The 15,186-nt window shown below is 36.9% G+C and overlaps 1 protein-coding gene across 15 annotated transcripts in view; it reads right to left on the bottom strand.

The window, feature by feature from the left end:
- Positions 1–15,186, bottom strand: part of ptprk (protein tyrosine phosphatase receptor type K) — a 615,224-nt gene that overhangs the window by 58,417 nt on the left and 541,621 nt on the right. For 7 of the 15 annotated variants that reach the window (XM_051924118.1, XM_051924126.1, XM_051924124.1 and 4 more), the window contains 5 exons: positions 11,100–11,284; positions 10,772–10,859; positions 4,253–4,329; positions 4,064–4,081; positions 3,317–3,353 (listed from right to left, as the gene is read on the bottom strand). In XM_051924118.1, the coding sequence (XP_051780078.1) occupies positions 3,317–3,353; positions 4,064–4,081; positions 4,253–4,329; positions 10,772–10,859; positions 11,100–11,284 (405 nt within the window). Of the gene's footprint in view, positions 1–3,316; positions 3,354–4,063; positions 4,082–4,252; positions 4,330–10,771; positions 10,860–11,099; positions 11,304–15,186 lie in introns of all 15 variants that reach the window. The other 8 variants (XM_028797925.2, XM_028797923.2, XM_028797924.2 and 5 more) reach the window with 3 other exon arrangements.

Below are 15,186 nucleotides of genomic sequence, written 5' to 3' on the forward strand. Positions count from 1 at the left end.
TACAGTATTGTTTTTACAAAAGTTTTTAAAGTAAAAGTGAAAACAATGCATATGTGTAACAATTCCCAAGAAAATAATCTCTTTAAATTGTAGATTGCCTGCCTAAGGTACAGTCATCCCTGATGAATGGGGACGTGGGAATGAGGGGTCCTTTCATTGGATTAGCACTATTTCAGATGTGGAATGGCAAAATGGGGGAGGCAGCTTGATGAATGAGGTCTCCAGGACTTACAACAAATCCAAATCATATTATGTGATATCATCTAATGTGAAATTCTACTCCGTACTTCTAGAATTTTTATTTTTATACTGTATTGAGGATTTATTATGTTCTATGTATTGTACTATATTGTATTGACCCCCTTCTTTTTGACACCCACTGCACGCCCAACCTACTTGGAAAGGGGTCTCTCTTTGAACTGCCTTTCCCAAGGTTTCTTCCATTTTTTCCTTACAAGGGTTTTTTTTTTTTTTTTGGGTGTTTTTTCTGTTCTTCTTAGAGGGTCAAGGCTGGGGGGCTGTCAAGAGGTAGGGCCTGTTAAAGCCCATTGCGGCACTTCTTCTGTGATTTTGGGCTATACAAAAAATAAATTGTATTGTATATCCGGTAAACCAAACACGGGGGTTGGCGAGCAAAGCGAGCAGGGGGCGGAGCCCCCTAGTATTTCTAAATGGCACACTATTTCATTTGAAAAGCTGCTGAAGACATCACTTTTAATAGGTTGGTATTTGCTGTGCAGCTTGTATGACTATATTTGAAGGTATGCACCCTCTACCCGGTATATGTATAAAGCAAAGTGAAAAAGAAAGGCAAAACAGTGCCTGTTGATTTATTGTAAACATGATTAAAATGCTGCCCAACTAGGCAGAAACCTAGCTACACTTAGGAAACAATGAACAACATTTACATTGCTTGCAAGGAAGAGGAAACCCCAAACAAGGCTAGTGAGAGTTTGACAAGTACCTTTTGATGCAACCTTTATGTCACGGTCAGAAGAAGTGGAAAAGTTTAAGATTCTGTAAAGATTTTTTTTGGAATAGGACTTCTAAGCTGACATGAGGTCTAGCTTTTACTAAATATTGAGTGTTCACCAGTTTAGGAACTATATTCAAGTGTAGTTCCAATATGACACAGGCAGGATGTAGAACAGGGTTACTGGAACAGAAGTACCTGTCTGAAACCTTTTCTGCACAATGTAACATGAATGAAAGAAATCTTTATTTGCAGAGAGTGCACCATGGTTCCTTTCATAAAAATTTCTGTGCTTAAATCCCTCTACAGTGTTTTATTTCTTATTATCTTCAACAAATACGTTTTTCCTTTATGAAGCAGTACTTGAAAAAGCAAAATGAGCCTGTTGAGCAATAGGTAATAGTAATAAATAGATTAGAATAGAATTACTAGAATAGCAATAGATTACTAGAATTAACAGATAACTAATAATAGATAACAGATTAATAGAATTACTAGAATAGTAATAGATTAGAATCCACTAAATCCACTAAAGAGAAAAATGCATTTGGTGATCCACCTATTTGTATTTCAAAATGCTGTCTAATTAGATTAAAATGGATTCCTACTATGACCTCTTATAGTATATCCATGCATACCTACTGTAAAACCTGATAACAGGATGTTTTTTGGTTTCTTCACAGAAAATTGTTCTCATATAGAAAAGGTGCAGGCTATTGTATCTAAGGTTTAGGATCATGGTTCATAATTTACAGATTGTTCACTCTTGGTGGTGTCCATTGGTGCCTGGATAATCTTAGCCCGTTCTGTCTCAGATAATTTACGTACACTTTCTCAACCTATCTGAATGAGTACAAATTATTCACGCATCTTCAAGATCCCCTTCCACGAACCCTTTGCTTCACTTACCAAATGATTCAGACTGGTTGCAACAAGGCTCCTAAATTACTGAGTGGGTGTCTTTGTATTTACTTTGTATGAAAAAGAGTAAGTAAAAATGACAAGTTGCTGGAATTTATGTCTAGAGGTAATGGAGCCTTTTATCCGGTGTGGTGTTTTCACTTGCTGGTGTAGTGCATCAGAAATGAATGCAACATGGTTCAGAGATTTTCCTCTCTGTTTTTTGTTATTTTATTGGAAGTATAATTCTAAGGAAAAGTAGTGCATTTTACTTGATGAAGATGTTTGACCAGTCTGACTCTGGACGCTTGATATACAAACACCACTGGGTAAAGGCAAATTCAGGAAAAGAGAATACAATCATCCTGAATAAAACAAAATGGGTGGTTGGACATGTGACATCACAATCCATGAACATCAAAAAGAATATATGTATACATCTTGCTATAGTTTGACGAGTTCCAAAATTTGTTTAAATTAACTTGAAATGTTGAATTTTATTATTCTCAAAAACATTTATATTACACCTGCACGAGGAAAAGTATCCTGAATAAAGGGATTAAAAAAAAGTTTCTTATAAATGAACATGGTGTTGCAGGTCTACTGTCCTTTATTACTTTCAGTTCAGCTTATAGAAAGTAAATACAATAAAGTATAGATTCAGATTAGAATGTAATGCATGGGTATAACTGTACTTTTCCCATTATTTTATCCATCTGAGGAAAAAAAAAAAAAAAAAAAAGGATGTCTGGGAGCATTGCAGGCTTGTCAGGTATTACAGCTTACAATTCTAGAGTTTTAGCATAAACGTTACATTCTCATGTATGGTTTAAAGGTTAAACATAAAAGGCTACTTTCTCTATTTAATTACCAGTATATTTGATTAAGAAAAGGCAGTAATATGACTGGATATTAGGGACTGCAGCGTCCTTGAATTCTAGAATTTCTAAGTAAAAAAGTTTCTCCCCATCCCCACCCCCAAAACAATAAGTACATTATACTGAAATTACCTTGACTGTAGAGTAACATTAAAGACATGTCAACAAATGCAAAAATTAAACCACCAAGGTAGAACATCAGATAACTGTAAGGTACTTGTTTTATTTCCTTTGCAAAACATGTCAGATAGTGATTATGTAAACATCTTTTTATTGTGATACTGTATATAGTTGAAAAAAAAAAAAAAACAACACGCTGGTAAGAACATGTCTAGTGAGAAATGAAAATGGGTTATTGGGGGAAAAAAAAAACTAACAAAGAAAAAAAATGAAATGTGTCAAATTTTGCTTAGGAAATGATATTCTGTGCATTCAATCAAAACATATTAAGCACAACATTAGGCACATAATATCATGAGGTGCTGCTAACATGCCACATTAAAGAAATGTGATGTTTTGTACAAAAACAAAGGACTATTGTTATTAAAGATTAAGCAATTCCTACCTTGAGTAGCAATATAGTGGCTGGGCCTTTGATACCCCTGAAACAAAGTAAGAGTTTATTAGAGCATCCTGTATTAACCATTTAAAAAACAACACACATCTGTTGGTTATAAACAATGGGACATCTGCTTGCTGTATTTTGGCTAAGGCAACAAAGATCAGTTTTTCTTTTTTTTTTAAAATAAATTCATGATTAGCATCGATCTCATACATCACCTCAAAAAATTGTTATTGCTATTAAAGTAAATGCCAATAATTTACAGGAAACAGTTGCTGGTGCATTATTTTGCATTAAATGCTTAATCAAGGTAAAGCACATATTTAAGCTGGAAATCTACAGCTTGCATTTTCAGCATAGGCTGTTTTTCCACACGAGTAAACTTTCAGATAATATAAATTATCATGTCACATATACAGGATAAATGCATACATACATACGCACACATAATGAGCAACCAAAATTGTAGCTTTATTTTGTCAGGACAACAAAGCAGAAATACAAATATTTATTAATATTTTACTTAACAGCCCGACATAGCCAAATGACAACAAAGGGGAAAAAAACAATGTATTTAAAGTAAACAAAAAAACATAAGCAAGAAAGATGAAAATGCATTCAAGCATGGAACACGGAAATGAAAAAGCTCATGTATAAAATTAAAATAAAAAAATATAGACATTGGTACATTTAATAAGTAGTACTGCACAATAAAATGGTGTTTGATTGTTCACCTATAGTGATACTTACATCCCTGTATAGCCATATCTACAGCCCAAATCAAAGCCAGGTGTGAAAGAAAGCACAACAATGTCAGTGAGTACAAGCACTTTGAACAAGTAAAAAAAAAAAAAAGCTGTTTTATTGTTTACACAAACCATGCAAAATAATTTCACATACAAAAAGTCCACGTTTCTGAAATAAATATAAACTACTTACATCTATATAATTGGCATTTATGTAATCAGATGAAGGATCATCTTCCATTGGCTGCAGAATAACTCTTGAATGATCATCTGTAAAAGTTTAAAAAAAAAAAAAAAAAAATATATACTGTATATATAAAACAGTGTAACACATTCAACTTAATGATTTTAGGACTGTACAGTAATTTGTTATAAGGGTCAAAGCTACAATGTCTAAATGCTTCCGAATCATGAGGAAAAAAAAAAAGCAGCACAGGTCTTCGACTGAAAAGAGGATATTACAAATAGGGTGAGCTACAGTGGATCCAGAAAGTATTCAGACCCCTTCACTTTCTGCATGCATTTAATTTTAAATTTGTCATTTTTGCCCATTAATCTACACTTAACCCATAAAGTGAAAACCTGTCTTCAGAAAGATAAATCTCTCATTCATATATGTATTCAGACCCAATCCAAATTGTGGTCAGGTGTATCCTGTTTTTTTTTTTTTTTTTTAATTATCTTTGAGAGGTGTCTAGAACTTGACTGGATTACACTTGTGGCAGACTGAATTGATTGGACATTATTTAGAAAAACACACACACACACACACACCTGTATTTACAAGGTCCCACAATTCACACTGCATGCCAGGACAAAAAAACGAACCATTTAGTCCAAGGAACTCTACGTAGACCTCTACAATAAAACTATGGTGAGGCACAGATCTGAGCAAGGGCATAAACTATTTGTAAAAGCAATGAGTGTTCTCAGGAGAACAGTGACCTTAATAATTTTGCAATGGAAAATGTTTGGAACCACCAGGACTCTTCCTAGAGTCGGTTGCCTGGCCAGACTAAATAATGGGAAAAGAAGGTTGTTTAACCAAGACACAAATGGTCACTTTAACAGAGCTTCAGAATTCCTCTGTTGAGATGGGAAAACGGTTGGAAGGATGTCAATTTCAGCAGGACTCCATCAAACAACTGTTTATGGTAGAGTGGCTAAATGGAAGATACTCTTGAGTAAAAGTCATATGAAAGTTTAAAGGACTTGAAGCATGAGGATAATATAATATTGTTAAGTTAGGTAGACTTTATTATCCCGGAGGGAAATTTATTTGCAGCAGGAGAGTACAAAAAACAGAAGACATTGTTACATAGATCCAATTGATTAAACAAAGACAACATTTGACAAGCAAAGTTATTACATAAACACACACTTAAGATTAGTACAAGAAGAATAATTAATTTGAACAATACACAAAACAATATTACAGAATTTAACATTTATGGGGGTGCTTCTCAGTGGCAGGGACAGGAAGGCTGATCAGAAAGGATGAATGCAACAAAATAAAGAGAGGACCTTGAAGACAATATTCTCAAGAGTGCATGCAACCTGAAACAGGGGTGATGGTTCATCGTTCAGCAGAACAATAACCCAGAGCATGCAGCCACAACAATGCTGGAGTGGCTTCAGAACAAGTCTGGTTGTCCTGGAGTGATCTGGCCAAAGCCCAGACTTAACACTCATACAATGTGTGTGGAAGGACCTGAAGATAGCAGTTTACAGATGCTTCCCATCCATTCTAACTGATCTTGTGATGATCTGCAGGGAGGAATGGGATGAACTGCCCAAATCCATTTGGGTGAAGCTTGACATGAAGATTCAAAACTGTACAAACACCTTTGGCAGCAGTTACAAAGTACAGAATTAATGGTATGAATGCTTGTATGAATGACAGATTTCAGTTTTTGAATTTGAATAAATTTCCAAACATTTCTGAAAACATGTTTTCACTTTGTCATTATGGATTACTGAGTGCAAATTGACTGACAAAAATTGCAAATTTAGGCTATTCTAGAAACTGCATTCATTTTAAACATCCTACAGTCTTACCTTTCACACCAGTATTAGCTACAGTTATAAGCATACAGCCCTTATAACCTGGGTTCAGCTTTGGGTAATTGTGAGTCAACTCACACATTTTAAAATATGAAAGTAACATAATAGTAATACATTGTTTGTATTATGTTGTAAACCATGCTATAAAACACTACACACTACAACAGCCTGTGTACTGTAAACAATGAAAAAAACTGTCACAAAATTGCTAGAATAGAATGAATGTGAAATGGAAACAATCTGAATCATGTGTACATTGATGTAAAGCCAAATATATGAAACATATTGAAATGTACCTTATGGAGGAGTCCAAACAAATAATGTAAGGATGTTCTAATAAACTCCATTAGGAGTGAATTTGGTGAGGCACAGTAGTTACTCATAATTGCTCATGAAAGAGAACTGCCTGTTCTTTGCCAGAAATGTAATAACGTGCTAAAATCATATAATTCCATAAATTTCTTAGTAACAGCTGGTTTATTCATTTTCCTGTCAAAGTTTATACCAACCTGGAAAAAATACCTGATTAGGAAACATGGAACATGACAAAAACACAATGTAGACTTTTGTTTTCATTTAGCCTAGTTCCTAGATATAAAGGTGCTTTGCTGCTTCAGTCACTGTCTGCTCTGTTAAAAACATCAAAGTCAGGAAATGGCGATTGTAATGTGTGATTTATGCAAGTTTAAAAGCATTACTTACAGTTGAGTAAACCTTCCTTTCTATGTAGCTTAAACCATTTATCAATTGCATAGCAAATCAAAGTATTCCTTAGGATAGTGGACCATTACTTACTGACCAATACAGGATTACTAGACAGTATCATATTAGGATTACAGTGCATCACAAATGCATACATTAGCAACTGGGACAATGAAAGGATCAATGATTGAGGATAATGAAATGGCAATGAGGATGAAATTCCCAAATTCTTATTTTTTTATGCACTTAAGATATTAATGGATGTAAGGTTTGTCATGTGAACATAAACAGTTTAATGAATATAGGACTAACAGATATTTGGATGTTCAAAAGAAGTAGGAATTACATTTAATCCACCAATCTGCAACGGCACCTAAGCAATATGGATTCCACAAATAAAAATGGATAACTGAACTGTGCTTCCGATCCAATTTCATGATCATTTTCAGTTTGTTCTGGTACTGACAATCAATATAAACCACTTTTGGAGATACTTCTATATAAAATCCTCACTTAATGTACATTTCCATGGAAAACGGATGTATGAAAAAAATATGACTTTAAAATATTCATTAAACTTAATCAGTTCTAACTGTGTTACTACACTTCATTTCCTTAAGAATTAGAATGACATAATTTAAAGATCTATTCAAATTAAACAGCATGATGGAATGTGTTAAACAAGACTGCATCAGCTGGTCATCTTTATTCTTATATTAGCTGGTAAAATTATTATTAAATGAACATTCTTTTTAAACTTTTATGCATTTTTTTCCAAGCACATTCTGATACATATAACAAATTCTCCTTTACACTAGAATTACCAAAGCCTATGAAAAAAACTCAAACCCAGCCCACCTTAAATCCGTTCGCACCTCTCCGTCAGCGTCTTTTGTTTTGTAAATGTGTCGTTAAGTGCAAGCAGCCTGCTATCCCATCCACCGCCGCAGAAACGGCAAAAATCGCTCTTCCAGCTCAAGCCTCATTTATCTGTTAGTGAGGTACCGGAGCTGTATAGTATAAAAAGTATATCGTTATTTGGAACACATGCATTTCATGTGTGTTCCGTGTCTACAAACATCTATGTAAGTGTAGCATGACAGAAATGTTGAACACATACCTAAAAGACAAACCTTTTTCATGTTTTAGTACTAACGACAAAATCTTGACATGTATAATGTGTGAAGACTGAAGTCCAAATATCAAATAAGCACTTTCACAAAAGGTACAAGTATAACAAAACAAGTGCTCTTTTATTCATGACTATTACAGAAGAAAAAGAAATCGGGTTAGTGTATGTTGTTGTTACGACTGCTTTGGTAGTACAGCGATAAGAGCTACTGACTCATAATCAACAGTTCGCAGATTCGAGCCTTGCCGTGTCACAAAATAAACATTTTGAGTAGTGAGCTGCTGTTATTCTTACTATTATACAATAAAAACATACATTTGACTTGAGTCTGTAACAGCTGGTGTAAATGTATGGTGCTTGTACAGGTTAGCACTTTATTTATTCAGCTTTATTCTCTCAGTTGCGTTCACGCTTGCCCTGATCTGACACTGCTGTTTTCAAATAAAGACGTGCTATAACAGAGGTGAACTCAGATGAGGATTCTACATCGGAGAAAGAGAACAGAAACCCTCTCCTTCCCGCAAGAAACATCCACTCGCATATAACAATGCAGCTGCATCAGGTGTAAAGGTGAAAGATGGCAACGTTTGGATGCAGCAAGAGGTCCGGTGTCATCCTGCCAGTCAGTGTGCCCCACACCTGTCCTTCAGAGAAAAAGCACTGCTTACAGAGCTCGCCAAGGTACCGTGCAAAGCCCAGTTTGTGATTATGTTTTGTGATGGTCTTTATATAAAAACATTTATATGTTACTTATATAAAAGCCAGATCAAATGTTATTTACCTTGATTTATTTATGTAGTTTCCTACAGTGTAAAGTCACAAGTAAACTGCAGAGCTTCCTCTGTTTGATCGACACAGGCATGCTCACATACTACATGTGTACTGAAGTGACTTCAGCTGCAGGCAGAAGCTCCTGTCGCACCCTACGCTACTGTTTGATCCTATTCAGGAAAAGATCCCAGTCGTCCCACAGGAGAAAGACTTTTCGAGACTAAGGTCATAAAGCTTGTAGTTTGCGAATATGCCCATGTCGATCAAACAGAGGAAGCTCTGCATTCTACTTGTGACTTTACGCTGTAGGATGATAAGTAAATAAATCAAGGTAAATAACATTCGATCTGGCTTTTATATAAGTAACATATAAATGTTTGTATATAAAGACCATCACAAAACATAATCACAAACTGGGCTTTGCACGATACCTTGGCAAGCTCTGTAAGCAGTGCTTTTTCTTTGAAGGACAGGTGTGGGGCACACTGACTGGCAGGATGATGCCGGACCTCTTGCTGCATCCAAACGGTGCTATCTTTCGCGTTTACGCCTGGTGCAGCTGCATTGAATATATGTGAATGGATGTTTCTTGCGGGGAGGAGAGGGTTTCTGTTCTCTTTGTTCGATGTAGAACCCTCATCCGAGTTCACCTCTGTTATAGTTTGAAAACAGCAGTGTCAGATCAGGGCAAGCTTGAACGCGACAGAGAATAAAGCTGAATAAATAAAGCGCTAACCTTTACAAGCACCATACATTTACACCGGCTGTTACAGGCTCAAATCAAATGTAGGTTTTATTGTGTAATAGTAACAATAAGAGCAGCTCACTATTCAAAATGTTTATTTTGTGATGCGGCAAGGCTTGAACCCATGAACTGTTGATTATAAGTCAGCAGCTCTTACTGCTGTACTACCAAAGCAGTCGTAACAACGATGTACACTAACCCGATTTCTTTTTCTTCTGTTCTAGTCTTGAATAAAAATGCACTTGTTTTGTTATACTTGTACCTTTTGTTAAAGTGCTTATTTGATATTTGGACTTCAGTCTTCACACGTTATACACTTCACCTCAACAATTCTCGTTAGTACTAAAACATGAAAAACGTTTGTCTTTTAGATATGTGTTCAACATTTCTGTCATGCTACACTTCCGTGTCTACAAAGATCTATGTAACACACATGAAATGCATGTGTTCCAAGTAACGACAGATTATTTACACTACACAGCTCCCGGTACTCCACTAACAGATAAACAAGGCTTGAGCTGGGAGATCGACTTTTGCTGTTTCTGTGGTGGTGGGAGGATGGAATAGTAGATGGTTTGTGCTTATCGACACATTTATAAACCAAAACACGCTGACGGAGAGGTGCAAACAGATTTAAGGTGGGCCGGGTTTATGAGTTTTTTCATAGGCTTTCATAAAAAGGAAAGGACAGTTGTAGTATGAAGGACTTTCAGGCAAAAAAAAAAAAAAAAAAAAAAAAATCTGTTCCAGTAGGTTGCAGATCTGGGGGGCAAGTGCTCAACAGGTTGACAGATAAGATCAGACAGGAGTCTGTGTGGACTACAGATGTAATACTGTATTTTTACTAATCTGTAATATTTACAATGAAACAGAATTTTACTTAATAAATTAAGGAAAACCAATCCATGCTTCTGACAGCTGCAGCCTAATTTTCAAACAGAATTTTAATATAAGGTTTACATTAATTCCATTTTGACATAAATTGCACAAATTTGAAAATGGTAACCACTCTGTTCAGCAAGTTATCTTCCCCAGCATATGAAATTATCACACAAATTGCAAAGTTCAGCTATGCAGGATCCATGTTTTATATGCTTTGCATTGCTCTCCTTTGTATTCGTAAAAGGGGGGTTGTTAAAAAAGACTCAAGTCTAGCAATCATGCCTAATACATTTGCCAGTAAAAGCAAACATGTACAAATATTACTGCCCACAATCACTAAATAAATTAGCCATGGACAAACAGAATGCTTAACAGTCACTGATCAAACCAATTCTTTTCTAATCAAAAAGACTTACATGCAATTATGTTGCCATATCGATTCTTTGTTCTGTTTTGCTCCTTTTTCGCTACATCCCAAGATGATGACTGTCCTTCAAAAAAACTCTACATAAAGAAAAAATATTAACTATTTATAAAAGTGTACTTATACATTGGAAAAGGTAAAATTTACATTGTTAGTTGAATGCTAAGCTTAGTAGTCATTAGTAAAGCAACAGTTACTTCCCTTAATGTCAGAACTGAATATTTTAGTATAAACAAATAAAACTTAGTTAAAACTGAAAAAGCGTATTAATGTTATTGCTACTGTATGCCCAGAGGGTTACAATCTGACTAATGCCTGACCTCATATTCTTCTTTAAATCCATAACTGTCAGAGGTTTTCATCAAATTTATGTGTTGAAGCAAATCTGCCACCCGAATTGCAGGATGTAGCTGTCCAGTCTGATATGGAGATTCGGTGCCTTCACAGTGATAGCGTGGCACATCCAGTAGCCTGCTAGACTCGGCTGCTGCAGTGTGATTTTCATCTACCAAAAGAGAAAAACACTGACTAAAATCAAAGATGCCATACCATTAAGATATTCACCACAACATTAAAAATTCTATTATTTTGATTTTCATAGCTACAATTGCATTTTTAATCTTTATAGCAGAACGATAAATAAAAGCTTATAGTGTGTTTGAACCCAGCCACCAAGGTCGCACAAGCCAATGCTGTCTTAGTGCCAGTCCCAAGCCAACGTAAATTGGGGAGGGTTGCATCAGGAAGGGCATCCAGCATAACACCTGTGTCAAATCAAACAGGGGGATGAGAAAGAGAATGTCCAGACTTGATTGGTCAAAGCCCAGTTGCCAATGACCACCACTGATGCTGCTGATCAGTAGGGTATCGGTGGAAACTATGCTACTCTAGGACAAAGAAAGTGAAGGAGAACAAGAATAGGAAAGTGGGTTCAGAGACATTGAGAGAGGAGGAAGGGAAAGAGTATGGAATGCAGAATTGGAAGTTTGAATGTTGGCATGATAACTGGTAAATGTACTGTGTGTACAGGAGACTAAATGAAAAGGGAGTAAGCCCAGAAGCATAGGAAGTGAGTGAAAATTGTTCTACCGTGGTGTTGATGGGAAAAGAAATGGGGTAGGGGTAATTGTAAAGGAATAGTATATTAGGAGTGTTTTGGAGGTGAAGAGAATGTCTGACAGAGTGATAAGCATAAAGTTGGAAATCAAAGTAATAATATTAAATATCATCAGCACACACATGCCGCAAGTGGAAAAAGAGTTGGAGGAGAAAGATGGTTTCTTGAGTGAGTTAGACTAAATTTTAGAGAGTACACCCAAAGAAGAAAATCTGGTGATCAGAGCGGATCTTGATGGGTACATTGCCAAAGGGAACAGTGGTAATGAGGAGGTGATAGACAGGTATGGCATTAAGGATAGCACATGTTGAAGGGCAGCTAGTGGTTGACTTTGCAAAAAGGGATGAAAATGGCGGTGGTGAATACATATTTTAAGAATGAGGAGGAGGAACACGGTAATGTACAAGAGTGAAGGAAGGAGCATACAGGTGGACTATGCTCTGTGCAGGAGATGCAATGTGAAAGAGTTTAGAGACTGTACAGTGGTGGCAAGGGAAAGTGCAGCTAGATATTATCGACTGGTGGTATGCAGGATGAATTTCGATGTGAGAAAGAGAGTGAAAATGGGACCAAGGGTCAGGTAATAGAAGCTGAAAGAAAAAGACTATTCTGTGAAATTCAGAGAGGAAGTGAGACAAGCGCTGGATGGTGGTGAAGCCATGATAGGTGATTGGAACACCACAGCTGAAGTGGTAGGGGAGAGAGCTAGGAAGGTGCTTGGTGTGACATATGGAAAAAGGAAGGATGACAAAGAGACTTGATGGTTGAATGAAGAATTACAGGAAAGCATAAAGAGGAAGAGGTTATTGAAAAAGAATTGGGATGACCAGATGACAAAAGCAGACGGGTATACAAAGAGATGCTGTGAAAGGTGAAGAGAGGTGGTGATGGCTAAGTAAAAGGTGTACAGTGATCCCTCGCTATATCACGCTTCGTCTTTTGTGGCTTCAGTCCATCGCGGATTTTAAATGTAAGCATATGTGAATATATATCGCAGATTTTCACTGCTTCGCGGATGTCTGCGGTCTACAGTACGTGTGCTTCCTCAGTTGATTTGCCCATTTGAATTCAAACAAGGGACGCATTTGAATTCAAGCAAGGGACGCTATTGGCGGATGGCTGAGAAGCTACCCAATCAGAGCACGCGGTTAAGTTCCTGTGTGCTGCTGATTGGCTCAGCGACGGAGTGCTGCATTAACCAGGAAGTCTCATCTCACTCATTCAGCATTAACGTGTCCAAGCGACAACAGAAGATGCAAATGATTGCAGAAAAGGTAAAAGTTTTGGATATGTTGAAGGAAGGGAACAGCTACACTGCTGCAGGACACCATCACAGCATCAATGAGTCCACGATTCTTTTTATTTAGAAAGGAGGAAAAGCATACAAGATCTACGGGCCGCAGTGTCCTTTAACCAGGGTGCAAAACGAGTTGCAAGTGGATGTGATAAGGCAGTAGTCTGGATGGAATCTGCTTTAGGGATTTGGATTGAAGAGTGATGGAAGAAGAACAACGGCAGTGCTAAACAGTCGCCTGAAGAGGCTCCTTTAGAAGAGCTGTAACGCTATCCTTTGTTGTGCAGTAAAATTAAAGTCATCGTTATCGGACAAGTCGTCGTGTCATTGTTGGTGAGTAACCATAATTATTTACGTACAGTACTTATTACATGTACATAGTTTAGTGTCACTGTACACACATTTTACTGTATACAATTTTTCTTGCATTGTACGTATTTATTGCTGGTGGCCTGTCTGTCGTAATGGCTGTAACATATGTGATATAGGAGACGCTCGATATCTTTAAAATAATATTTAGGTTTTACTGTATGTAAACTGTGTTTACATACATTATTTCAACGAATCTTACCTAATATCTAAGAGAATACAAAGGGTTTATGCTGTATAATTGTGCGTGAAATGTTTATAATAGTGTGGGAGAGTTTATAAGAACTTAAAATATATAAAAATAACCATATAAACATATGGTTTCTACTTCGCGGATTTTCTTATTTCGTGGGTGGCTCTGGAACGCAACCCCCGCGATGGAGGAGGGATTACTGTATGCTGATTTATATGAGAAGCTGGAATCAAATAAAGGAAAAAAGCACTTACACCAATTGGCCAGACAGAGACCAACTGAGGAAGGACATGCTACAGGTCAGGGTGATAAAGGATGCAGATGGAAATTTGCTGAGAAGCGGGAAGAGTGTGTTGAAAAGGTGGAAGTTGCATTTTGAAGAACATATGAATAAAGAAAATGAGAGGTTGAAGGTTGGATGAAGTGGAGATAGTAATTCATGAAGTAAGTGGAAAAGCAGTTGACCTAGACAATATACCAGTGGAGGCATGGAGATGTTTAGGTGACCTGGCCATAGAGTTTCTATCTAGATTTTTAACAAAATCTAGAAAAACAAGAAGATGCCTGAGGAGTAGAGAAGCAGTATATTTGTACCAAGTTCCAAGAATAAGGGAGATGTGATGAGCTGCAGTAACAATAGGGGTGTGAAGTTGATCACCCACACCATGGATATAAGAAAGTGTGATGGATGCTAGGCTGAGAGGAGAAGTAGTGATCTGTGAGCAGCAATATGGTTTCATGGCAGGAAAAGGTAGTAAAGCTGCAATGCTTGCTTTAAGAATGTTGATAGAGAAAAAGAAGGTCAGAAGGAATTGGATTTAGTATTTGTGGACTTAGAGAAAGTGTACGATAGAGTGCCAAGAGAGGAGTTATGGTAGTGTACGAGCAAATGAGGAGTAGCAGAAAAGTATGTGAGGGTGGTACAGGATATGTAAGAGGACAGTGTGACTACAGTGACGTGTGCAGTTGAAATGATAGCCTAATTCAAGGTGAGAGTGAGTTTACGTTACTTCAAGGATAGGCTCTGAGCCCCCTTAACTGTTTGAAATAGTGATGGACAGGTTGACAGATAAGGTCAGACAGGAGTCTCTGTGGACTATGATGTTTACGAATGACACAGTTATCTGTAGGGAGCGTAGACAGCAGGTTGAGGCAAACCTGGAGAGGTGGAGATACGGGGAATGAGAGTCAGTAGGAGTAAGACTGAGTACATGTGCATAAATGAGAGGAAAGGTGGTAGAAGGGTGCAAGTAATAGGAGCAGAGGTGGTTAAGGTAGAAGAATTGAAATACTTGGGTTTAACAGTCCAAAGCAATGGAGAGTGCAGTAGAGTGGTGAAGAACGTTTAGGCAGGGTGGACAAGAAAGACACGAGTGATTTGTGATAGAAGAGTAAATGGAAAAGTGAAAGGGAAGGTCTATAAAAAGATAGAGA

This window comes from Erpetoichthys calabaricus, chromosome 3 (genome assembly GCF_900747795.2).
Source record: "Erpetoichthys calabaricus chromosome 3, fErpCal1.3, whole genome shotgun sequence".
Taxonomy (NCBI): domain Eukaryota; kingdom Metazoa; phylum Chordata; class Cladistia; order Polypteriformes; family Polypteridae; genus Erpetoichthys; species Erpetoichthys calabaricus.